This window comes from Tachypleus tridentatus, chromosome 11 (assembly GCF_004210375.1).
Source record: "Tachypleus tridentatus isolate NWPU-2018 chromosome 11, ASM421037v1, whole genome shotgun sequence".
NCBI classification, from domain to species: Eukaryota; Metazoa; Arthropoda; class Merostomata; order Xiphosura; family Limulidae; genus Tachypleus; species Tachypleus tridentatus.
The window spans coordinates 39,147,645-39,174,147 of record NC_134835.1 but is presented as its reverse complement, the minus strand read 5'-3'; the positions used below and the strand labels follow the sequence as shown (position 1 = coordinate 39,174,147).

The following is a 26,503-nucleotide window of genomic DNA, read 5'->3' as shown; positions in this document are numbered from 1 at the left end:
ACGAAGACCAGGACCAAGACTTAATACAGTAAGGAACACGGCTAATTTCATATATCGTTACCAATTTTGACAATTACTATGCATTGATTCGTCAGTTCAATATTTTATTTCTTAGCCAGTTTTCGGCAGTAATCTTAATAACATCACACGAGGTTCGGTCCACTTCGGAGATTTAGGGTACTATTAAATTCATAAGCTACGTAAAATAATCCTCATAATAAAAAGTACCTAATAAAAAACTAAAAATGATAAATATCTTTATTACACAGTTTAACACTTCTGCCTATTTAGGTAATGAATATTTTATCTCTTTGTCCAGTGAAATGTTTTCTACTAAAATTCTGATGTATTGGAATACTTATTATGTTTAAGATCCAATAGAGAATTATCGTGTTTGTTTTCAGGTGTTAAACTGGTTAAATATATTACATCGTATTTTATGTACTGTATTTTTCTTTACACTATACAAGTTTTAAAAAATTGATAAGACTAGAGGTTAAATTTTGATTTTGAAATAGGTGGAATACCCTCTTGTGGTCAACTTTGATATTCTAGTCAGAATCCCAGGAACGCTAATGGCTTGAATCCTCAATTAAATCCCTGAACAAACTTGGTTTTCTAAAAATGTTAAGAAAGATAAAAGCAGTGAATTAAAATTTGGGGATTCTATGAGATTACGTGAACCTTGACGTGTGTGACTTTTATGAATTTCCTTTTTCGAAAAATATATTTATCTGAAGTGGCTTTATTTCACACTCGTAACAATCGAAGGCACATAATTTATAAGTTGTTTTATGAGATCTAAAGCTAATTAGGACATGAATAATGTATGTTTATGTTTAGTGAAAATTTCGAATGCTTCAAACCGTCCTTCGATATAACAAGAACAGTAAAGTGTTTGTGTGTTGTGATGTAATTCCTATTGTGTTGCCTCTTATAAAGTAAAGAGATATAAAGTTTCTTTAGATAAAGAGCTTTATTTTCCAGTCTGGTTGAGATAGAGAATCCGAATCCTAAGTTTCCAGTTCATCATAGTATGATATTTGTTAGCAAGTACGAGTAGGCTTTTTTTTTACTATTACAAGAATATTATAAGCTCTTCTGTATTAGAATGTTTAACAGGCTTCACATTAGATTTTTGTTCTTAGTAATTGGACATTTTACAACCTGAGGATAAAATTATTTTTAAAGTTTAACATCAGAAAGTTAATCACGCTTTTTATTAAGACGCACTAGCGTATAGACCCTTAAAAATAGCGAGGCAAACATTACCACCACCACCCCACGTTCGTAGCTAAGTGACGTAAATCAATTTTGTGAAATCAAACTTGACAAACAAAAAGCAGAAACGTCTGGTTGAGGCAGTCAACCGTCCTTAAATTCCTTAATGAGCCAATCAACATTAAGATCATCATGAAGTGAATTCGTGGCGTATTCAAAGAATAATTATTGGTCAATATTCAAATTAACAACCTATAATATATAGAAAAGACAGTTCGTTTTGATAACACATGTTCCAAAAATAACCTAATACAATGTATTGTCGTTAGTCTATGCACTGAAAGTAAAGATGAATGTGTAAACAACAAAACTGGAAAAAAAATATTTGTTGCTTTCATTATTTAGAGTGCTTGCAAATAAAAGCGGTTTACTTTTTTATTAAAAACGTTGGTGATGCAAAAGAAAATAACTTAATTCACAAACGATTCAAATTTAAAATTGATTCGATATTTTTATTATCATGATAAGTTTTATACAATAAGCTCTAGGATAGGTGATTCCACACTGCGTCTATACTTTAGGCTTGTTATGCCAACGCTCACTACACTTATAAGGTTTCACTACACCTACTCCTCATGGCCCCGTTGCATCTCCGTCACTGAATGGGAGACACTAACCAAACTACTCTACTTGGCTAAATGCATTTTGGCTTTTATGAGAAATCAGCCGTGTCACGACGTAGCACACATTGAATTTTATATAGGGCTAAATTATAGATTAACTGAGATAATGTTTAGAGGCTTTTATGATGTTTCGTCTCAGAATATTTATTATCCTTGGTACTTTAAGATTTTTTATTTTTGGTATTAAATTCCATATAATTGTAAAATAAACTATAATTTCCTTTATCGTCCTTATTCGTACACACACACAAAACAAAGAATTGTTGTCTGATATATATATATATAGCAATGTGAAATCGATCTCGTGATGTTTCGCTACTTGTTTTTTATTCCAATCTTTAGGAACTCCTGGAATTCAGTCATGGAGAATAAACAACAAGGAAGTAAGCAAACTCTTAAGTAAGTTTTATGGATTTTTACTAAAAGTAAATTGACATGAAATTGGAAATATCAATTGGAAAAACGTGTTTCATTAACTTTGTCTGAACATAAGAAAGATACTTTAAATATGATACTGTCCATGATTTAAATATAATGGAAAACATAACGGTCAAATAAAGAGTTTCAGTGATGTCGAGAAACCCACTTGTTGAGAAATTTATATGCAAAAACGGCTCGTTTGGGTTGAGAAAATATTTTACATTGAAGAGCGAACAACGTCTCGACCTTCTTCGGTCATCGTCAGGTTCACAAAGAAAGAGGTAACTGACCGGAAGCTGACCACATGTTTGAAAGGGGTTGTGTAACTGAGTGTCGGAATGTAGAGGGCGGTATTAGATGTTTGAATATACAATTTTATTTATTTTATTATATTAATATAGGTATAAAGGCGTTCCTTTATATTGGTTTATTTTGGGTTTAAGTTGTTGTATAAGTAAGGCTTCTTTAATTTTGCGTTTGTTTCTTTATTTAGTATTTGAGTGTTTTCTATGGTTATGTTGTGTTTATTTGACTTGCAGTGTTCGAAAACGTGTGAAGGTGACTTTTTATGTTCTTTGAATCTGGTTTCCATTTTTCTACTTGTTTCTCCAATATAGAAGTCGTGGCAGTTATCACATTGTATTTTGTAAATAATGTTGGTGTGGTGTTTGTCAGTGTAGTTTTTACATAGTATAGACCTCAGTTTTGTGCCTGGTTTTTGAATAAATTTGGTATTAACTGGAATGTCATATTTTGTTACTAGTTTTTGCCAAATGTTGGTTATTTGTTTGCTGATGTCAGGAATATATGGTATACAGCAGTATATGGTTTCGTGATTTTTTGATTCGTGAGATATATTTACTTTAGTTGGTTGATTTTGCTTTCTGTCAAGGTGTGTGCGTATAATGTTTTCTACGGTTTGTGGAGGAAACTTATTGATGTTGATGAAGTATTGTTTTATTTTGTCTAATTCATCGTTAATTTTATCTGGTGAGCATAGTTTTATGGCTGTATTTATTTGGTTTCTTAGTATGTTGAGTTTTTGTTTTGTTTCATGTGCTGAGTCCCAAGGAATGTATAGTCCAGTATGGGTGATTTTTTGGTGGATTTCTGTTTTGAATTGTGTGTCGGTTCTTGTAATTTTGAGGTTAAGAAATAATATTTGATTGCTTTCTTCCTGTTCACATGTGAAGTTAATGTTGGGGTGTAGATGTGTGTTCTGTAGATGTGAATCCCGCAATCGTGTCATCTACATATCTGTACCAGTATAGTGGTGGATGTAATGCTGTGTTAATTGCTTGTGTTTCAACTTGTGTCATAAAAATATTGGCTAGAACTGGTGATACTGGGTTGCCCATGCTTAGGCCATTTGTTTGTATATAGTTTTCGTTGTTGAACATGAAGTTTGTCTTTATCGTGGTGAATTCTATGAGGGTTGCTAACTGGTTACTGGGAATGTCTATAGTTGGGTTAGGGTCTCGGATATAGAGTTCTAAGGCTATCTTGCAGGCTTCAGTGGGTGGGACTTCTGTAAAGAGGGATATAACATCGAAACTGGCCATTAAGGCTTTATGATTAAGTTGATTTAGATTAGACTTGAAATTAAAAGAGTCTTTGGTGAATGAGCTGGCTGATGTTACATATTTGGAGAATGCCTATGCTATGTATTTACCAAGATTGTAATTAAACGATTCATATGTGGACATTATTGGTCGTAATGGACAATCTGGTTTATGAGGTTTGGGGATGCCGTATATTTGCGGTGTGCGTGAGTCGGTTTTACGTAGGTAGGAATAAAGTGTTTGTGAAATTGTGTTGGCTTTTTTTCATTTGTAGTAGCAATTTGTTCAGTTGCATCACGTGTGTCTTTGTTGGATTTGTGTGTATTGGTTTAAATTTGTTCGTGTCTGATAGGATGTTATTCATTTTTTGGATGTATTCATTCGTGTTCATTATGACTATAGCGTTACCTTTATCTGCTTTTAGAATTTTTATGTTTTTGTCTTGTTTTAGGTTTTTAATGGAATTAATGTCTCTTTTTGTAAGGTTGTTTTTAGTTTTCTGTTTTGTGAAATTATGTTGATGGTTTTGTGAGAAAATTCTTTGAAAAAATCGTATAAGATGTTGTTTTTAGGTGTTTCTGGAAAATATAAATTTGTAATTTTACCTGGGAAGTTTGGCTGTTGGATGTCACTAAAATTATCTAAGTTGTCGTCTTTCTGTTGGTTGTTTTTGTTCTCTGTAGAAAGTATCACAAGTCTCCTGGCTAGATCTTCTAAACATGTTTTGATTTCTATGGTTGGAATGTACCTAGGTGCTATTGCGAAGTTGAGTCCTTTGTTGAGTAGATGTATCTCGTCTGTGTTTAATTGTCGGTCGGATCTGTTAATTATGAGGTTAGTCAACGATTTGTCGTTTTGGTGTCTTTTCTGTTTTTTGCATCTTAGTTTTTCTAGTTTTTTGTTGTGGCAGATCTTTTTTGTCTCTGTCGTTCTTAGTATTGATTTGGTTTATGTTTCGTTGTATAAGTCCGTAAATCTCTGGTTTAATGCAGCATGCCAGTTGATGGTCTAGGTTCATTTTTTTGTTTTTGTAAGTCATGTAGTTCTTTGTATTTTGTGTTCAACATGGCTTTCAGTAGTTTTTTCTGTACATTTTGGATAATGTTTGTGCATGTATTAAAATTTTTTGAAAGTTTTACCTTTACAAAATTAGGGGTTAGTCGTTCCTTTCTACATTGTTGAATAAAATAAATGTCATTTCTTCTATTAATAATTAGTTGGTTTAAATTTCTTAGTTTCTTAACGATCGTGTGAGCGTGTACTGTTAATAGTGGTGTGCGGTATGCTAGTTCAGACATAATTTAAACCAACGAATATTTTCTCAACCCAAACGAGCCGTTTTTGCATATAAAAAATAAAGAGTTTAATAAATAACAAATTTAAGTTTACTTATTTAGAGTATCAGTTTTCTTGATTTCCAGATCCGAGAAACTTTTCTGGAAGATTAACTTTCTTAATGCCTCAGATCTGGGAAACTATGTTGTGACTGTTCAGATTTAATTTAGTGTCTTTATTGTAAATGCAGTAACAACAACAACAAGAACAAACTTTGGTAATTATATTTAGTACTGGAAGCTGGTGGATCAGTTTAGTTTCTTACTGAATTTTTATTCATTTTTTGTCATTTTATTTTTTTCTTGTTTCTGTTGAAAACAAATAATTTTCACGAATGAGCAAAAACAAAAAAATAAAGTAAAACGAGTTATTAATGTGTATGTTAATGATTCTTGTTTGAAACATCAGAACATGTATCAATACAAGATAGTTCATCAAACTGTCTTAATCAAATATTGTTTAAGAAACTTAACAAACAAAGGTTTACTTGAGAAAAAAAAAGTCTCACCTATTCCAGTACCTATCACTAAGTATTTAATAAGAATATTGAAAAAAAAACAACACCAAAAAGACGGAGAATAAAACGAGAACAAGAAGATATATCCCGTAAAAAGTAGACCAGAAATCCATCGTGATTAGCAGGCTTAGCTTTTCGATTATCAACGTATTTTATTGTTCCTGTCTTTCTATGTGCCAATGATCATTAGAATGGAATGAATGGTAGTGAAAAGAGAAATCTGGCACAATGTGCATACTCGTGATCTCTGTGTTAAAAGTAAAGAATTAGGTCTGATAATCATGTTTGTAACTTATTTTCTAGTACCCCCAGCAATAGTGGACATTAAGAATAGGTCCACATTGGTGGTCCAGGAGGGAGAACACATCCGCCTCCAATGTTCAGCTTCAGGGCATCCTCTTCCGAAACTTATCTGGCGAAGGAGTGATTCAAAATTCATAGTATTAGGAAATCTTAGATGTAAGTAGCAACACAACAGTTATGATCTGGTTTCACTGCTGTAAGTAAATTTCTTGTCTTTTAACTATTAAGAAATATTAGGGTTATGTACTAAGACACTGTTTTAACTCCCAGTGTCGGCTAAGTAATAACAACATTAATATAAAAGCAGTCTTTAAGTTTATAGTATTAGAATATACATCTAAATACATCTCTAAACATGCTCGCTCTTTAAGCCGTGGGGACGTTATAAAGTTACGGTCAATCCCACTATTCGTTGATAAAAGAGTAGCCCAAAAGTTGGCGGTGAGTGGTAATGATTAGTTGCCTTCCGTCTAGTCTTACTCTGCTAAGTTAGAGACGGCTAGCGCAGATAGCCTCGAGTAGCTTTGCGCGAAATTCAAAAACAAAACAAGCTTACAGACTTATATTGCATAAATTCGAGGTTCAATTTCCCGCGGTACACCAAGTGCAGATAGTACGTTGTGTAGCTTCGCGCTAAAAAAAATCAAGCTAACAATACAAGAAAGTCTATTTTTTGGCAGTGGTTTTCCATTTCGTCGTTTTAAAACAAAATTATCATTTGGAATTGTTAATAATTTATTACAGTCGCACCTTTATTGACACATCAATAACCACCAGAGATCGGGAAGCAAATATGCATTCGTAGTAAAAAAAAAAAAACAACAATAATAAATAATTTATATATATTTTTTACGCTCAGAAATTTTCAAAAAACAATTACATTGTAGCTAATGAATACATAAATTTATATGTACTTCCATTTTATTAACCAGCCTAATTTCAGAAGGATAAATATGACCTCCATTACGAACAGTTTTTTTTAGATTAGCTCTAAAGCTAAATTTGTTATACAGAATAGAAACGTAAGGAGCTCTGTGGATATTGGATGTAGATATATTTAGCAAATGATATTCTTTTTGCTATGAAATATTTTCAGTATTTACTTTGGTAGTATAGAGAAACGTTTTGGTTCGCCAAGAAGTTTGCTATGCTCTTCAGGAATTGGTCTGAACTTTTAAGTAAAGCGCTCCGGGAAATGTTTTTATTATTTTTATTATTATTATTCTCTTAGTAGTAAGCACAAATGTTCTTGACTATTACTAGCAAAGTTTCAGTTGCTGTTTCAACCAGAAACACATGAGGAAATCGATTTGTTAGAAAACATTCATCTTTAAACAAGAAATTTACTCGGTTTGTTTGTCAGATGTTAACTCGAAGAAAATGTTTTTATGCAATAAACTTTACTTAATACATTATTTGGAATCAGTTATTTTTCTTCAAATTCAACTTCCTGACAACTTAATATCAAACACATTTAGAAGTTCGTATTCTTGACACTAAGTTCAATAATTAGGTTTCACGCACCTAAATAATACAGCAAAACCTGCACAACCCGGAAACATCAAAATTTTGCAGCATTATCTTAAGATTTCTCTTATAAAAGGCCCTCTATATGGTGGAACCTGCGTAACATGGACAGAAAACTATATTTTACCTACCTCATCTATCAACAAGTAGGATTAGAACCTGAGTAAGGCGGAAAAAATGTTTTTGATTAAATATTAATTTCTCATTTAATTAAAATTTTTTTTAAATATTAATAAATTCTCGAACATTTTGTTACAGCAAATATTGATTAAATATATTGTTCTTTTTTTTTTTGCCGTCATTATTCTAGAGGTCGCTATTTGAAAGTACGATTGACTGTACTTTTGGTCGCACTTTTTGATGGAAAACTTGATAAACCGCGGGTAATAAGTAAAAATGAATATCCGTGCTGTTTCAAAAATTTAAGGAAGAATCAACTTCCTATGGAATGGAAAGTGAATAATAAAGCGTGGATTATAAGTGTTATATTCGAGGAATTTTTGAACAAATTAAACAAAACAATGGAATAAAAAATATTCTCCTTTTCCTAGATAATGTAGCTTGTTACCCAAAAGTTCAACTATCAAATGTTCGTTTAGTCTTTGCACCTCCATGTTCAACATCAGTTCTACAGCCACTAGATAATGAAATTATACAGTGTATAAAATTGAAATACAGAAAATTAATGCTTCAGCATATTATTACAAACATGGACGACTGTAAGAGAGCATCTGAAACGACCATGAAGATTGACGTGTTAGATGCAATTCCATTTTTAAGTCATTCAATCGAATGCGTTAAAAATGAATGCATAATAAAGTACTTTCGAAACCGTGGATTTATTCTTGATAATGGCAGAGATTGTGGAGAAGTTGTTTGTTGTGAGGATTCTAGTCAAATCCAAACTCTGATTGAAAAGATTGATGCAGATGATTCTGTGAACGCAGAAAGTTTTGTGAACGTTGATAAGAATGTTTTAACAGAAACTCATAAAATTGATTTAAAATCTATAATAAAATCGCAAGATGGTAACAGTGTGAGAGATTAAGAAGATGAACAAAATGAAAAAGATAGTGAGGAAATAGAAATTCCTACTTCATCGCAAGTGTTAAGTTATTTTGATGAAGGGAGAAAATGAACTTCATGAAAAGGCCGTAGAATTGGTGTTCTCTTTTAACCGCATGAAGAATTGGCGTTCTCTTTTAACCGCATGAAGAATTGGCATTCTCTTTTAACCCCATGAAGAATTGGCGTTCTCTTTTAACCGCATGAAGAATTGGCGTTCTCTTTTAACCGCATGAAGAATTGGCGTTCTCTTTTAACCGTATGAAGAATTGGTGTTCTCTTTTAACCGCATGAAGAATTGGCGTTCTCTTTTAACCGTATGAAGAATTGGCGTTCTCTTTTAACCGTATGAAGAATTGGTGTTCTCTTTTAACCGCATGAAGAATTGGTGTTCTCTTTTAACCGTATGAAGAATTGGTGTTCTCTTTTAACCGCATGAAGAATTGGTGTTCTTTTTTAACCGCATGAAGAATTGGCGTTCTCTTTTAACCGTATGAAGAATTGGTGTTCTCTTTTAACCGCATGAAGAATTGGCGTTCTCTTTTAACCGCATGAAGAATTGGCGTTCTCTTTAACCGCATGAAGAATTGGCGTTCTCTTTTAACCATATGAAGAATTGGTGTTCTCTTTTAACCGCATGAAGAATTGGCGTTCTCTTTTAACCGCATGAAGAATTGGCGTTCTCTTTTAACCGCATGAAGAATTGGCGTTCTCTTTTAACCGTATGAAGAATTGGTGTTCTCTTTTAACCGCATGAAGAATTGCCGTTCTCTTTTAACTGTATGAAGAATTGGCGTTCTCTTTTAACCGTATGAAGAATTGGTGTTCTCTTTTAACCGCATGAAGAATTGGCGTTCTCTTTTAACCGTATGAAGAATTGGTGTTCTCTTTTAACCGCATGAAGAATTGGCGTTCTCTTTTAACCGTATGAAGAATTGGCGTTCTCTTTTAACCGTATGAAGAATTGGTTTCTCTTTTAACCGCATGAAGAATTGGCGTTCTCTTTTAACCGCATGAAGAATTGGCGTTCTCTTTTAACCGTATGAAGAATTGGTGTTCTCTTTTAACCGCATGAAGAATTGGTGTTCTCTTTTAACCGCATGAAGAATTGGTGTTCTCTTTTAACTGCATGAGAAAGCCCATTAAAAAAACGAAACAATTGAAATTGGACACCTTCTTCAAATAAATTTGATTAAAATTTTGTGTAGTTATGCACATTTTGAATGCCTATTTTTGTTCCTATTCTAATAAATATAGCATAAACAGTGTAATAACTTTATTCACAAACGTCTTACATCCCTTCAGAAATGATATATAATCAAGAAAATGTATATTCATTGTTTAAGCCGGAAATTCTACTCGATCACGTGCGATTCCGCCATAGACAGGTTTTGCTGTATATGTATTTCGCGACTTTACTAAACTCAGAGAAAGTAGTATTACACGTGATATCTTTTATTTTACGTAAATTTGTTGATAACGAAAAAGAATTAGAGTTTTCATAAAATACATTCTTAACCCTAAATTCATCAGTGAATTTGATTTCGTATAAGTTTTACAAAAGGTACATAAATAACGGAACATTAATGTTTAGTTTATCCATGTGGTGTTAATAATACCTAAAGAGAAACGTCAGGAATTTTTCTTTAATCTCACTGATTTAATTTAAGCTTATTATGAGTAGTATCTGCTTATATCTGAGGTAAAAACAGAACATTCAGTCAACAACAAGCCAAAGTCGTGAAACAGAACTGTCTACCATTCTCTTTTATTGTACAAGAACCTTTCACAGTTTTTTTTTTTAAATTTAGCGCAAAGCTACCCGAGAGAGCTATCTGTCCCTAATTTTACAGTATAAGACTAGAGGGAATGAAATTAATCATTCCCAACCAGCGCCAACTCTTGGGCTACTTTTTTACCAACGAATAGTGGGCGTGTCATTATAATATGACTGAAAAAGCGAGCATGTTTGGTGTAACGGGGATTCGAACCCACGACCTTCTGATTACGAGTCGAGTGTCTTAACCACCTGACCATACCGAGCCGTTTCAGAGTTAAATACATATCTATGTAACTTATACAATAACAATAACTCTCTCAAAATCGTAAGGAAATACACTATTTTGTGTGTGTGTTAGACATCTTGCTCTGAAGATTTATGGTGAGTCCATATATTCAAATGTTAATAATAATATTACACAAGACCCCAATGTGCCCGTCATGACGAAATATTGATCATACTTGTTTGTAAAATACGCAAATAGTTTAAGGTATGTAAATTCCAGTTTGGTTTTCACAAGATGTTAACCATACAAAGTTCGTTTGATTTTACTAATACATACGAGTGTAAAACTTAAGTGAATATTTAGTTGTAATACTTTACTCAATCATAACTATAACTTACTTTTAGTATCCTAATATTACGTGACAACAGCGCTCTCATTGTGGTGACAAAACCTCAAACTATGCTAATACCTACCGACTTCCGTTGCAAATGCACAAAGTATTTCCTAGTACTATGCTCGTAATTACAGACTTCAGTTTCTAGTGCACCCTAGGACCTAGTACTATGCTCATAATTATCAACATCCATTGCACGTGCATCCTAATATTTTATTATACAATGCTAATAACTATCGTTTCCTTTTGCAAATGTACCTAGTATATAGTATTATATTCATAACTACAAACATCCGTTTGTCAAATGTACCTAGTATATAGTATTATATTCATAACTACAAACATCAGTTTGTCAAATACCTAGTATATAGTATTATATTCATAACTACAAACATCCGTTTGTCAAATGTACCTAGTATATAGTATTATATTCATAACTACAAACATCCGTTTGTCAAATGTACCTAGTATATAGTATTATATTCATAACTACAAACATCCGTTTGTCAAATGTACCTAGTATATAGTATTATATTCATAACTACAAACATCAGTTTGTCAAATGTACCTAGTATATAGTATTATATTCATAACTACAAACATCCGTTTGTCAAATGTACCTAGTATATAGTATTATATTCATAACTACAAACATCAGTTTGTCAAATGTACCTAGTATATAGTATTATATTCATAACTACAAACATCCGTTGCAAGTCCGTCTCACCAGTATTATGCTCAAAATTAGTGATTTTCGTTGCAAGTAGAGATTAGTATTTTTGTGCTAATTATAATTTGAAAGACATAGCAAGTGTAATTTTTATGTGCTTTTTGTTAAGTTAATTTAGTAAATAGCGATTGTTTCGATCAGTGAACAATAAAAACCTTCACTTTGTTTGATCACATTCAACGTCACTTGCTGGTTTTCTGTTTTATAAAATAAATTACTTTTATTGAATTTATCTAATAGCCACTCAACTCGTATCCATACATGCAAAGTTCAAGAACTAAAACAAAAAAAGAGTTTTATATTTTGCATGAATACCCATCTTAAACAAAGAAAATAATTTTCAGTGGCAATGGTGGAAGGGAACCGTCTCAATATTAGCAGAATCACCCGTTACGATATGGGATCGTACTTGTGTATAGCATCAAACGGCGTTCCTCCCCCTGACTCGAGGACCATACAGTTGCAAGTTACGTGTAAGTGATATATGTTAACTTAAAATAAGAATGTTATTATAATATATCTCTGTCCCTAAGTATATATTTGTAAACATCCTATTATATTAAGCAAACGACAACAACAACACTGAAATTGTAAGAGTTTCGAAACCATTGTTTAATTTCACAGAATTTATCTTTATTTATGTTTTATTACAGGTTTACTGGTTACGTGACGTGGATAATAACGCTTGTGTAATAGATATAATAAAGTTTTTCAGGCATTTCAGAGTAACGTTTTATACGGGGGCGTATTACCATTTAACAAAATAGTGTGCGTAGTTCAGGAAAAATCTTACATGACATATAAGTAAATCCCTTGTTACAGAACGGTATTTTTCTAAGACGATAAGTTAACGTGTTGTAGACATTCAGAAGTATATGTGTGCTTAAATAAAGTAACAAAGAATGAAGAAAGTGAAAAATAAAACAGTGAATTAATTTAGATGTACTTCAATTTTATTAACCAGCCTAATTTCAAAAGGCTCAATATAACCTCTACTACGAACAGTTTCTTTAGGTTATCTTCGAAGTTACATTTGTTAAACAGAATGGATGTGTATTTTTATAACACGATAGGTTAACGTATTCTAGACATTCATAAGCATGTATGCTTATATTAAATAACAAAAACAACGTAGAAAGTGAAAAATAACACAGTGACCTCTACGTGAATAACAGCAGTACGTGCGCATAATCTGATGTGGGAATCCATGAACTGGTAATTGCGCTACGTTACCATGACGTTTTCACGTTTTTTGTTTTTCATTGTTTAATTTTCGACCATTATTTAGCGTCTAATTCCAAAACGGTCACTACACAGTAAAAGGAAAGAAGACCAAGTATAGTTAATGACGGCAACTACTTCCAACGCTCGAGATATTTCAATGTGTCCAAACAATTGATGACTGTTTCTTAACAAGTAATGCTTATAACCTGTTTGAAAATGTGCAAAACTGTACATAAACATCTCTCATCATCTTCGTATTTACTTGGCTTCTGTTTAGTATTTGTGACTTGTGGTGTGGTTATTTAACACCCCTCTATGGCTCAGCTGTACGTCTGAAGGCTCATAACGTTAAACATCAGGTTTAGGTACTCGCGACGTGTATTCACATTTTTCTTTCTTCATTCATAAGTGGTCGCACATCTGTGCACACGTACCATAAGATTAACCTCATAGGAATGAGAAAGACAACAATTCCTTAGTCCACGTGTTCTGCACTGCTTGGGTTTTAACTGTTCAAAAGCATACTCGTGTAGTGTGTCGGTCAAACACCCAGGAGACTGGCTGAAAATTTTTGCACACAAATAGGATTTTAGAAATGGTAATGAACCACGATGAAATACTAACCACCTAAGTGCTTCCGAGAAATTCGATAACGCTCTCTAGATACATAATCGGACAAATATAGAAGAAAAGATATCTTGATTTAATCGAATCTCGAAACAGATTATTTCCAAACGGAATTGCCTTATTGAAAAACACGTGTCTGTTATCAACAACTATTTTTTTTAGTCTTTAAGAATTTGCTGGCTTAATAAAAATATTGAGTCTGTTTTTGATTTATTTCTTCTTCAAAACGAAAAAAGAATTAAATATTTTTAGTCTTTTTTTATTACACTTCATACTTTTCGTGAGGGGTGAAAAGTTTATATATAATATATATTACTTCCTTTCATGTTCATGCAGTCCCCTGGTTAGGGTTCAATGGTGAATTTATGGGCTTACAACTCTAAAATCTGGGGCTCGATTCCCCACAGTAGGCAGAGCGCAAGTAGCCTGTTGTGTAGTTTTGCACTAATAAAACAAAAAACAAAAATGCCCACATAAATGCATAAGTTTATTAAAATATTTGACACAAAAATAATTTTATACCCTATTTTGATTATTTTCTTCTGGAACGTCAAATTGTAGGAAAACTGATTTTTCGTGAGGAAAAAAACACTGATTTTGTTATATGAACTTCCTGTTTTTTTCAGTTTCACCACTAATCAAAATTACTAATCCGATGATCGGAACAAGGAACCGAGGCTCTGCATTTCTCGTGTGTTACGTCGAAGCTTTTCCTCAGCCAATCAACTACTGGCTTTATGGTGACGACAGACTATTGGAACAAAGTCCACAATACATTATTAAAGAAGAAGTGCTCGACCACTTTACGTTCAAAATGACACTGAATATTTCGTACGTTGAACGACAAGATTACGGAATTTACAAGTGTGTCAGTAAAAACCACAAAGGAAGAACTCGTGGAATTTTTACTGTATACGGTACCTAAATATGAATGTTTTATTTAAGTTATTTTATCCATAATGCCAAAACTGATGAGTCATGCACTTTTAAAAGTGGTAGGCGATGAAACATTACAATAAGACTAGAAGTATTTAGTTTATTTTCACTGTTTATAATCAGGTCTTAGTATTGTCTTCTCTCATATGTGATGAAACATTGCAAAAAGCCTAATACTGTTTATTTCCACTGTTTATGATCATATCTTAGTACTAGTTTCCCTCATATGTGATGAAGCATTACAATAAGATGGAAACTGTTTAATCTACTTCTAGCGTTTATACCAAGGTTTCAGTAACGTCTTCCTTCATATTTGATAAAACATTACAATATCATCAGGGTTTCTGAAACCCATAGTTCCTAAATTTGAACAATTGAAATGTTTATCAAGTGCACGAAGCCCGATGATAATTTGTTTTATACGTTCTAAAATAAATAATCATTCAGTGTTGTTTTGAACAAAATGATACATAGATTTGTTTCTCCGACTAGAAGCACAATCCAAATCGAGGGACACGTTACAACAATTTTTAAACCTTATATCTATTGAGTGGCTATCATTAGGCTCACAACTTGATATAAGGACCCATGCTCAAATTTATGACCAACAAATGTTTTTTGAACAAATGTGGCAATGTATAACACTGTTTATTAATAATAAAATAAAGCATCAGCTAAATTACTCTAGTATGCCATAGAGTTTGTTTGTTTTTTTAATTTCGCGTAAAACTACAGGAGGGTTATCTGCGCTAGTCGTTCCTAATTTAGCAGTGTAAGACTAGGAGAAAGGCAGCTAGTCGTCATTACCCATCAACAACTCTTGGACTACTCTTTTTTCCAACGAATAGTGGGATTGACCGCATATTATAATGCTCCCACAGCTGAAATGGCAAGTATGTTTGGTGTGACGGGGATTCAAACCCCTCGACCCTTGGATTACGAGTCGAGTGCCTTAACCATCTGGCCATTCCAAGCCTGTGCCATAGAGAACACCAAGTGACTGAAAACTTTGTTCTTATTTTATTGACCCAACATGGTCACGTGATTATAGTGCTTGCCTCAGAATCTGAGGGTCGCGGGTTCGGATTCCCTTCATGCCAAACATACACTCTCTCTCATCCGTGGCTATGTATCCTAATGTGATGGTCAATCCCACTGTTGGAGGTGTGTTGTGATGACTAGCTGGCTTCTCTCTAGTCTTTCATTGCTAAATTATGGACAGCTAGCGCAGATAACCTTTTAGTGTCTTTACACGAAATTTAAACAAATCAAACCAGATCTTTTATGGATAAAACACTCATCAAAAATGATATTGCATCAGAGTTTCTTACTTTTACAGAGATTTACAGATCTTTTATGGATAAAACACTCATCAAAAATGATATTGCATCAGAGTTTCTTTCTTTTACAGAGATTGATCCATCTATACGTACTACAGAACCACCAAGTGACAGGTACATATTGTATGGGAAAGGTAATGTTTAGAGTAATTCTTAGTTTTAAAAATCTTACACGAGTAATTATTTCACGAAGTAATTTACGACTTAATAGGCTTAAAAGATGACATACCATATATTAAATAATTATACGAGTTCGCATTTATTTCCATAAGTAACTTACGTCATCCGTTGGTACAGCGATAAGTCTACGGATTTACAACGCTAAAATCAGGGGATTGATTCCCCTCGATGAACTCAGCACATAGCCCGATGTGGCTTTACTATAAGAAAACACACACACAAGTGACTTACGAATCAATATGCAGAAAAAAAAACTTTCCAAATTATGATTATATAAGAGTAATCCGTCATGGCTGTTCATACGTCTGCCACCTTATCCCCTAGTGGCACAGTGGTAAGTTTGAGGCTTATAACTAAAAAAATCGAGGTTTATTATGCGCAGTGAGCCCACAGTACGTAGCTCATGTGTAGCTTTGCGCTTAAACACAAATAAATCCAGAACGATTTCAAAATAAAGGTTTTTAGATCAGAAAAAAATTCAGAGCATTATTGTACGTTATTTATAATTTTTCTCTTCTGGGTTAGCAACCGATATAACCAAAAGAAATTAAAATTTGACTTCGATTTCTTGTTTTACTTAAATATATTTCTCCTGACAAATTAACCTACACTTTCACATTTATAGCCGTTAACATGCACGTGAGTCTGTAGCCAAACGAATTTTCACCTTGTGCATATTTTCGAATTTAAAAGGGCGAATAAAAAAATTTAAAAAGTGAAAAAAATTAAATTTAGCGAATGTGAAGTATTTTACTGATGAGTTTGGTATCTAGAAACATGTACATTACTTCGTGGTTAAGAAAATCTAAATTTTTTTTTTATCTTTATTATGTAGTATCTAGAGACCTGCACGTTATTTCGTGGTTAACAAAATCTAAATTGTTTTTTTTATCTTTATTATGTAGTATCTAGAGACCTGCACGTTACTTCGTGGTTAACAAAATCTAAATTGTTTTTTTTATCTTTATTATGTAGTATCTAGAGACCTGCACGTTACTTCGTGGTTAACAAAATCTAAATTGTTTTTTTTATCTTTATTATGTAGTATCTAGAGACCTGCACGTTACTTTGTGGTTAACAAAATCTAATTTGTATTTTATATTTATTATGTAGTATCTGGAAACCTGATTGTTACTTCATGGTTAACAAAATCTAATGTGTTTTTTTTTTATCTTTATTATGTAGTATCTAGAGACCTGCACGTTACTTCGTGGTTAACAAAATCTAATTTGTATTTTATATTTATTATGTAGTATCTGGAAACCTGATTGTTACTTCATGGTTAACAAAATCTAATGTGTTTTTTATCTTTTGTATGTAGTATTTAGAGACCTAATTGTTACTTCGTGGTTAAGAAAATCTAATTTGTTTGTATATTCATCATTTGTTGCTTGGACTGTATCATTATCAAGACATTGAAAAATACGTTTTTATGACCAAAGGAATTGGTGCATCTGTGTCTTCATTATAAAGTAAACTTATGTGTTCACATGTTAAAATCTGTGTCTTCATTATAAAGTAAACTTATGTGTTCACATGTTAAAATCTGTGTCTTCATTATAAAGTAAACTTATGTGTTCACATGTTAAAATATGTGTCTTCATTATAAAGTAAACTTATGTGTTCACATGTTAAAATCCGTGTCTTCATTATAAAGTAAACTTATGTGTTCACATGTTAAAAGTATTTTGTAAAATCGTTTATTTTGCCTTAAGCTCCTCCCCCACGGTTGGTAGAGCCAGAATGTCCACCCTGTCCAGAGTGTCCAGAGCCGAGAAAGTGTCCACTGGGTGGTCAAGGTATAGAAATGTATAAAAATATCCGTCATTTTGTTTCATATCTTTATAATAAAAGACACGGAACGGTAATATATTAATTTGTGATCTTTGAATGTCTATAATATTCACCGAAATTTGGTTTCCTTATCACTTTATAGCTTGTCAAATATAAAACTTTCAAGTGAAAAAAAAGTGTCTTTATAAAAATGGACATTGTCAATAGAGCATAACAAGGGTTTAAAATTTGAACAAAATTTGTTTATCCAGAATGGGTACGATAAAAACTGAAGTAAGGGTATCCGATAAACGAAATCTGATAATGTTTTCGTAGAATGTTTGATTAAATCTCTGAGAAAAAGAAATTACAGTAAGCAACATGATTATACTTTTGTCACCAAACATTAATTACTCATGAAACACCTCATGATTTGATCTTAACAACGTGGTAAATCAATAATATATTCTATTTTTTGGAAGACAGTGCTCTTGTAAAAATTTATTTAAAAAATGATTCGTAATTTTTTTCATATTAATTTCTGTCTAATTATAGGTGGAAAACTGACTACGGTGAATGTAATCAGTATTAGTAAACAATTCAACGCCACACATTGGCAGGTGCTTAAACCGAGAACTAAAGGTATGGTATTCGTTGTGAAAAACACGTAAAATATTCTTAGACATAATCGATAAACTAGTTAATGAAAGTTAAATCATTAAAGTAAACCAGTTCCAATAAAGTAATTTTTCTCTATGAGAGATTTGTTTTTAATGGAAACAGGGAATATCTGAACAACAATAAAAACTGTTCTTCCCCAAAAAATATATGGTTAATAATGAGGATCGTGAATTGTTATTCGTTGAAAAATATTCTATAAGAATGATGTAGAATAATCAGTGATAATTCCGGTAAGAAAATCTGTTTGTTATTAACGATATTTTCGGATGTGAAAACTAAGTAGCATTGAACAACAGAAATAATTACTGGCTCGCTCGAAATATCTAACAGTACATTACGTAAAAGTTACATTAATGTTTTCAGCCAATATAGTTGTCGTCTAGCCTACTAAGTTTCTATAAAGTTGTCTAATCCCGCATCAGTACGTGTCAAAGTGGAACATTTCGGTTGTAGGTAAAGAGAAGGAATTGGAAGGTCTGTTAGTTTCACTCTATCTTTTCCGGCAGTGCTCAAACCGCATACTTGATTCTGTACATATAAACACTTAACGTATTATTAATAAATGTAAGTAGAAGTTAACGTTTTATTTATGTGACTCACCTGAAGGTTTACAATGCTAACAAGAACGTTTCGATACACGTAGCGAAATGTAGTTTAAGTCTAACAATAAACGCAATAACTGAGTAAACATTAGAATGATAACGAAGCTACTGTGGCCACTTCACGTTATCACATTCTAAATTTTTTTCAGATTTCAAATACTATATGTACATATTTTATGAAACTCATAATGATCTAAAAATATTTTCGTTTTTATTTGAAAAGATCCAAGCGAACGCTTTTCCTAAAAACATTTTATACCATGGACTTTGTTGTGTTGGGCCGATCACTGACTAGTGGTCAAAGTGGATCCGAGGATCCATAGTTTGGGGCCAGTTATCTCAAAAAAGTTGCGATTTGCTCTTTGCAGTTGTGATGGATTATAAAAGTGACGTTCGAATCCCACTATTTGGTCAGACAAGATTAGCCCAAGAGTTAGCGATGTATGTTTTGAGCTAGTTGACTTCCCTCTTGTCTTGGTTAGGACGCTTGGATCGTAATATGAGGGACGCGGTTTCGAATCTTCGTCAGCACCAAACAGCCTTTCAGCCGTGGAGGCATTATCATGCTGCGTTCAATCCCACTATTCGTTGGTAAAAGAATACCCCAAGAGCTCGCGCAAAGCTACATGAGGGTTATCTGAGCTAGCCGTCCCTAATTTAGCAGTGTAAGACTAGAAGGAAGGCAGCTAGTCATCAGTACTCACCGCCAACTCTTGGGCTTCTCTTTTATCAACATCATAACACTCCCACGGCTGAAAGGGAGAGCATGTTTGGTGTGACAGGGATTCAAACCCACAACCCTCAAATTACGAGTCGAGCACCCTAACCACCTGGCCATGAGGAGTTTGTTTTGATGACTACAGACTTCAATTTGTAATTATTATTAAAATTAAGTCCAATGTAATTCCGGTGTAATCTAAATGAGTAATAATGCGGTCAAAAACCAGCACCTAAATTTGAATTTCAGTATCTCTTCAACTATGCTTCAGTAATAAGATCGAATTTTTGGAAGAAAATACTATTATTTTAAAATTAATTTTGTGTCTTCCGTAATGTCTGGTGGTATTGAGTAAAGTGTTAAAAGTTTTTACAATTATTTTACAATTATTCAAAGGTTTTTATGAATCACATGAAAGAAAACCAATTGATTGAGTGTCAACATGTGTGCATGAAAGAAAAAAAAACCAAATACTGATACGAATTCCTTATGGTTTATAAGCTGTTATGATTTTGTAGAAATGTAATTTTGTAAAATGAATCAAGAATGAAAAAATATTGTTCATTTGAGATATGATGAGAAATACGAAATGCTTCCTTCCAATTTCTTGTGTGTTTGTGTGGTTTCATTCCAGTTTCTTGTGTGTTTGTGTGGTTTCGTTCCAGTTTCTTGTGTGTTTGTGTGGTTTCCTTCCAGTTTCTTGTGTGTTTGTGTGGTTTCCTTCCAGTTTCTTGTGTGTTTGTGTGGTTTCCTTCCAGTTTCTTGTGTATTTGTGTGGTTTCCTTCCAGTGTGTGTGTGTGTGTGTACGTATGTGTTTTTGTATGGGAAAAAGCAGTAGAAATCAGAAGGTTTCATCGTTCACATTCCCTCAATACAAAAACCAAGCTTTGTATTTGGGGCCGATCATGGGTGCGTTATAAGAGTGACGGTCAAATCTTGCTATGCGCAGAGAGCTTCTGTGTACCGCTTGAATTGCAATATAAAGGTTGGGGGTTCGAATCCTCGTACCACCAAATATGATTGTCCTCTCAGTCGTGGGGGCGTTATAATGGGACAGTTAGACCCACTATTCGCTGTTAACAGAGTAGTCGAAAAGTTGACGATAAGTGGTGATGACTAGCTTGGTGTATATTTATACTGTGGTTCGTGTTAGTTCAACACAGTTAACGTTGCAGCTTAACTTGAAACTTGTAAGAATGCAGGGAAGTGTCGTGAATAGGTCAGGAAAGTTCAAATTAATGTTAAAAGGTGAGATTAATTAAAGATAACCTGCAAGATAACCTATAATATGCTCTGAATACATAGGTCAGTTTGTTTGTTTTTGGAATTTCGCACCAAACATGCTCGCCCTTTCAGCCGTGAGGGCGTTATAATGTGATGGTCAATCCCACTATTCGTTGATAAAAGAGTAGCCCAAGAGTTGGCGGTGGGTGGTGATGACTAGCTGCCTTCCCTCTAGTCTTACACTGCTAAATTAGGGACGGCTAGCACAGATAACCCTCGAGTAGCTTTGTGCGAAATTCCAAAACAAACAAAATATTATAATTCAAAAAAAAAATTCTTCTAACCTTTTTGTTCCTGAAAAATATTACTCCATCTGTGAATTTTAACTATACCTATCACTGAAAATGGAAATTGTTACTACATGTAAATATATATATCGGGATACGCTTTGTTTATAAATGTAATATATTATGTCATTATTATTTCACTGAATCTAAACTCTAAAAGTAATATTACACACATTCTCTCCTCCCCTTTTACCATAATAAAACACGTGTTTTATATATGTTTGTTTCTCTTCTTCAATGATTTACACATTTTACTGTGACAGAAATAATCTTGAAATGCACTTTTTAATCTAAAAACATCTACTTAAAATTAGAATAAAGGTAAGGAAAACACGATTTATTATATATTTCACTCACACTTGGATCAACAACCCAGATTTCAAACTTCCCCTTAGGCTGTTTTTGATGTAAATAGTTTTTGCGGTTGTAATTGTTTTAGAATTTTCGCGCAAAGTGCACAAGGACTACCTGCTCATACCCGCCCTTAATTTGGATCTGGTGGATTAGAAGGAAAACAACTAGTTAACAACACCCATCAACAACTCTTGGATTGAACTTGTATATGACTGAATGGTGGGATCTTACTGTTACTCTTATAATACATTTGCAAACTACGGAAAACGTTCCTGCTACAACGAGATTCGAATAGTGAATTCACAGTTTGGGCACGCTGATCACTTAGCCACGCTAGGCTCAATATTTAAACAGACTAACCAAGTGAATTCTAGTCAGCGGCAACTACAGAGCTGTCCTATTTTTTTTCTCTTCTTTTAACGGTTCTTTCGAAAACGTTTTAAAACGAGGTTTGATTACAGAGTGCCAGTCTTATTGTCTTTTAACAGCTGAAACAATAATTGCGTCACAACTCGGTAACATAAATAAAAGTAAACTTTGTACCAGCTCAGTGTTATGGCTTATCTACAGTTATAAAAACATTTCAGAGACGTGTATTTTTACAGATGTCTTGGATATTTATAGCTGAGCTTAGATCTTGCTAACTCAAACCCCGTTTCTCGAGTGGTACTAGAGAGATTAGACTGTTGATACGTATTAGAAACCCGAGCGCTAGTCACGATCACCATCACGTTTTAATTTGGAGCGACGGGTGTGTTCCTAAACGAAAGGATTGCTTTCTTGTTTTTTATCATTTCGCGCAAAGCTACTCGAGGGCTATCTGCGCTAGTCGTCCCTAATTTAGTGGTGTAAGACTAGAGAGAAGGCAGCTAGTCATCATCCCCACCGCCAACTCTTGGGCTACTCTTTTACCAACGAATAGCAGGATTGACCGTCACATTATAACGACTCCACGGCTGAAAGGGCGAGCATGTTTGGTGCGACGGGAATTCGAACTCGCGACCCTCTGATCAGGAGTCGAACGCCTTAACCCACCCGTCCATACGGGTCTTAAGGCATACATAATCATAACTGGTAAAAGAGAGAGAAGCGAGTAATATCCACACAATGTTTTCGAGTTTTTATTTCAATTGTAGCTTTTCAAAATAGTCACCAGGTGATTCAGGGGTAAGCTTGAGACTTTAAAACACAAAGCTTTAAAACACAAGCTTACGGAGCTAAAACAAGACGTAAGAACAGAAGTTTAGCTAGATGTACTGAGTTTTGTAATAAAATTGAGCAAACCGTATTAATAACATGATATCAAGTTCTCTCAGTTCATGTTTTTAAATTTAGTTGTGATAAATGTACATTACATACGCTAATCGTTACACTTTTATTGTTGTACTTTATGTTACTTACTTGTGACTTTGTTTTGTTTCTTGGTTTTCTAACTGGCCCGGCATGGCCAAGCGCGTTAAGGCGTGCGACTCGCAATCCGAGGGTCGCGGGTTCGCATCCCCGTCGCGCCAAACATGCTCGCCCTTTCAGCCGTGGGGGCGTCGTAATGTGACGGTCAATCCCACTATTCGTTGGTAAAAGAGTAGCCCAAGAGTTGGCGGTGGGTGGTGATGACTAACTGCCTTCCCTCTAGTCTTACACTGCTAAATTAGGGACGGCTAGCACAGATAGCCCTCGAGTAGCTTTGTGCGAAATTCAAAAACAAAAACAAGGTTTTCTAATTAATTGCATATTCCTTATAAGTGATTGATAAAATCTTAATTCGTTTTTTGGATGAAAAAACTCAAACTATAATAACTTTTGTAACGGATCAAACTGAATTGTACAGTAATTAGTTTGGAAAAATTAACATTTTACACACAACTATCAAACTTTGTTTTTCTTTTATCGATGTGTATGTGTTATATAGTGCAGATTTATCTTAAGATCGCAAAAGATTATGACATAACTGCAAAGCTAATGTTGTTGTTGTTTTGAATTAAGCACAAATCTACATAATGAGCTATCTGTGCTCTGCCCACCAGGGGTATCGAAACCCGGTTTTTAGCGTTGTAAGTCCGCAGACATACCACTGAGCTGCTGGGGGACACAAAGCTAAGGACTTACTGATTAACTAGCCTTGTTTTGTGATAATCTTGACTTTAGCTAACCCTCTGGTGGCCGAACGGTAAGTTTTATGGTACGATCTTTGCACAGATAGCGTTTTGTGAAATTTTTCCACTTAGCGATAAAAAAGCCATTCAACTTGAAGTTATCGTATATAGCATTCTGTCTCCACAGCCTCATGGTTCGAGCTCAAGTTTAAAAGTGATATAATGAGGCACAATTACTTACATGGTGATAGACTAATCGAGGTTCTGGTTGATCTTCGATACGTTAACGTATTTATAAATAGAATAAAGCTTAACTAAGTTTAGCAGGCAACGCAGCATAAGTAACCAAATTTAGGAAACAAATGTGATGTCAAACTTGTGCTTGTGTGCGAATAAAAAAATAACGTTTGAACACCTCAGAAAGCGTCTCATTTTCCAATTTATTGTCAGACATTAGAACGAACTATTCTGTTAGTTTGTAAAAACAATCAGCTATTAACTTAAGTGTTTATTTTTCGCTTTCGATTATTTCAAAGTTAATTTAACTTTTTTGTTTCTGTACAGATTGTTTACTAACTCAAGTCGGAAAGCCAGTTTTCCAGCAGTTTTCTAATGTATCCCAGGGCTGTTGGATGAAAGATCCTGTCGCAACGAATCCCATTGACGAGAATAAGCACTGGGTAACATTGCAAACAGAGAAAAACACGATTTATGAGTTCGCAGACAAAACTGCATTCCGGAACAACAACTATACAAAAAAATACACTATTCCCTTTCAGTTTGTAGGTAACAACCATATCGTTTATAACGGTTCTTTCTACTACAACCAAGAAGGCACGAACAATCTGATCAGATATGATTTACAAACTGAAAGTAATACAAGCGCCCAGATTGTCGACGCAGCCTACAAAAACAACCAATATCTTTACACTACACAGCACAGTTACATGGATTTAGCTGCTGATGAAAATGGATTGTGGGTAATTTTTGCCGGCAACAACACTAATAACACCCTGGTACTTAAGTTTCATCCGTATTCACTTCAAACAGAAAAGATGTGGAATATCACCCTGAAGCATCGTGGAATCGGTGAGATGTTTATTATCTGTGGAGTCCTGTACACAATTGATAGCGTTAATGAACTCAATACACGAATTTCCTACGCCTTCGACCTGTACCAGAACAAAGCTATTGACGTGAACCTGGACTTTACTAACCCTTTCGTCAGAACAACGATGGCCAGTTACAATGCCAAAGATGAGGTCATCTACACGTGGGACAGGGGAAATCAGTTGGTCTATCCGGTTAGATTCGCTACAATAGATATGGGCCAGCCTGATCCTGAAGTGGAAAAGAAAGAATCGAAAACGTAATTACACTTCACTGTTCTGTTAAAGAACACTTTCATTAGCGACGAGTGTGCTTTGAAAAACAAACAAACAGAAAGAATAGAACAAAAATATTTCTTAAAGCTAGAAAAGCGAGTTTTAATCAATTGAAAGATAAGAATACGACGAAACGTTCATTTATGGACATTTATTAATTTTCATTCATTACAGGTTTTCGTTCCAAGTTGATATTTAAATGACATTGGTCCATAACATCTTTTAACAAGTTAACGTCTGTAAAACTAAATAATTCAGAAACCATAAATGTTGACTTTGCCTCTTTCAATAATTTTTTTTTCTGATAATGAACTAAGATCTCTTGTTCCTTAGTCAAACTGTAATCGTTTCAGAACTATTATTATTACTGTTATTAATGAAACGTTTTTAGTTATTTTTAAGTCTGTACTGTGCCTTTGATAACTTAATACCTATAAAATAAATGTTAGAATACAGCACGTGTGTATCCGAACATTACATTTTAAAAGAAAACCCATCATTTGTTCATGTTTTCTCATAAGAATCTAATAGTTTCTAACGATGTTCTTGTCTGTTTTAACTTTGATGTTTTTGTCTTATTCTGTAAATTCTGAAGTTGCATGAAAACTGTACCTAAAGAAGTAATCTTCCCTGAATGTTGAACTAAAACTTTAACTCTTATTTTGAAAGAAAAGCAAGCTCAAATTCTTTGCTTAGCTTTACCTGTTACAATTAGGAATCACGAGCTATTAAAAAAAACTTAAGTTATCTGGATTGTATGTTGGAGACGTTTTTTTTTTATTATTAAGGTACAAATTGTTACTCAAATTTTTATCTACTCAGTGGTTTCCAGAAATAATATTTGTGTAACGTCACCAGTAATGCTGTTTAGTATGGAAAAAATTCAATTGGATATACTGTAAAAATGGTGTTTTTTTAAGTAAAAATATTTTAAATCACAAGTAGTTGTACTGACAAAAGCGTTTTCAATGTTCAGAAACTGAAAAATAAATTACATGTATTATTTATTGTTCTGTAAAATTCGTATGTTTCTCATTCCAGTGTATTCACAATTAAATTCTAATGTAATTTTGGAAAACATCAAGAAAATCCAAATATTATTTCTATATGTGTCACAGGAACCCCCTATAGATCCTTATGCTGTTTACAAATAAATAATTGAAGATATAAACACTGTCTTTCTTCTGTGTGCAAATGTGTTTGGTCATATGTTTTTGGCCCGGCATGGCCAAGCGTGTTAAGGCGTGCGACTCGT

At 33.7% G+C, this 26,503-nt stretch overlaps 1 protein-coding gene across 1 annotated transcript in view; it reads left to right on the top strand.

The window, feature by feature from the left end:
• The window catches only part of LOC143231967 (uncharacterized), a 63,843-nt gene extending 37,575 nt beyond the window's left edge, over positions 1-26,268 (top strand). Inside the window, exons 7-14 of the mRNA XM_076466872.1 lie at positions 2,247-2,303; positions 6,042-6,197; positions 12,108-12,236; positions 14,241-14,531; positions 15,962-16,024; positions 17,786-17,869; positions 18,399-18,485; positions 24,428-26,268. Coding sequence (XP_076322987.1) covers positions 2,247-2,303; positions 6,042-6,197; positions 12,108-12,236; positions 14,241-14,531; positions 15,962-16,024; positions 17,786-17,869; positions 18,399-18,485; positions 24,428-25,236 — 1,676 coding nt within the window. The 3' untranslated portion in view covers positions 25,237-26,268. The remainder of the gene's footprint in view (positions 1-2,246; positions 2,304-6,041; positions 6,198-12,107; positions 12,237-14,240; positions 14,532-15,961; positions 16,025-17,785; positions 17,870-18,398; positions 18,486-24,427) is intronic.
• Positions 26,269-26,503: the final 235 nt, after the last annotated feature.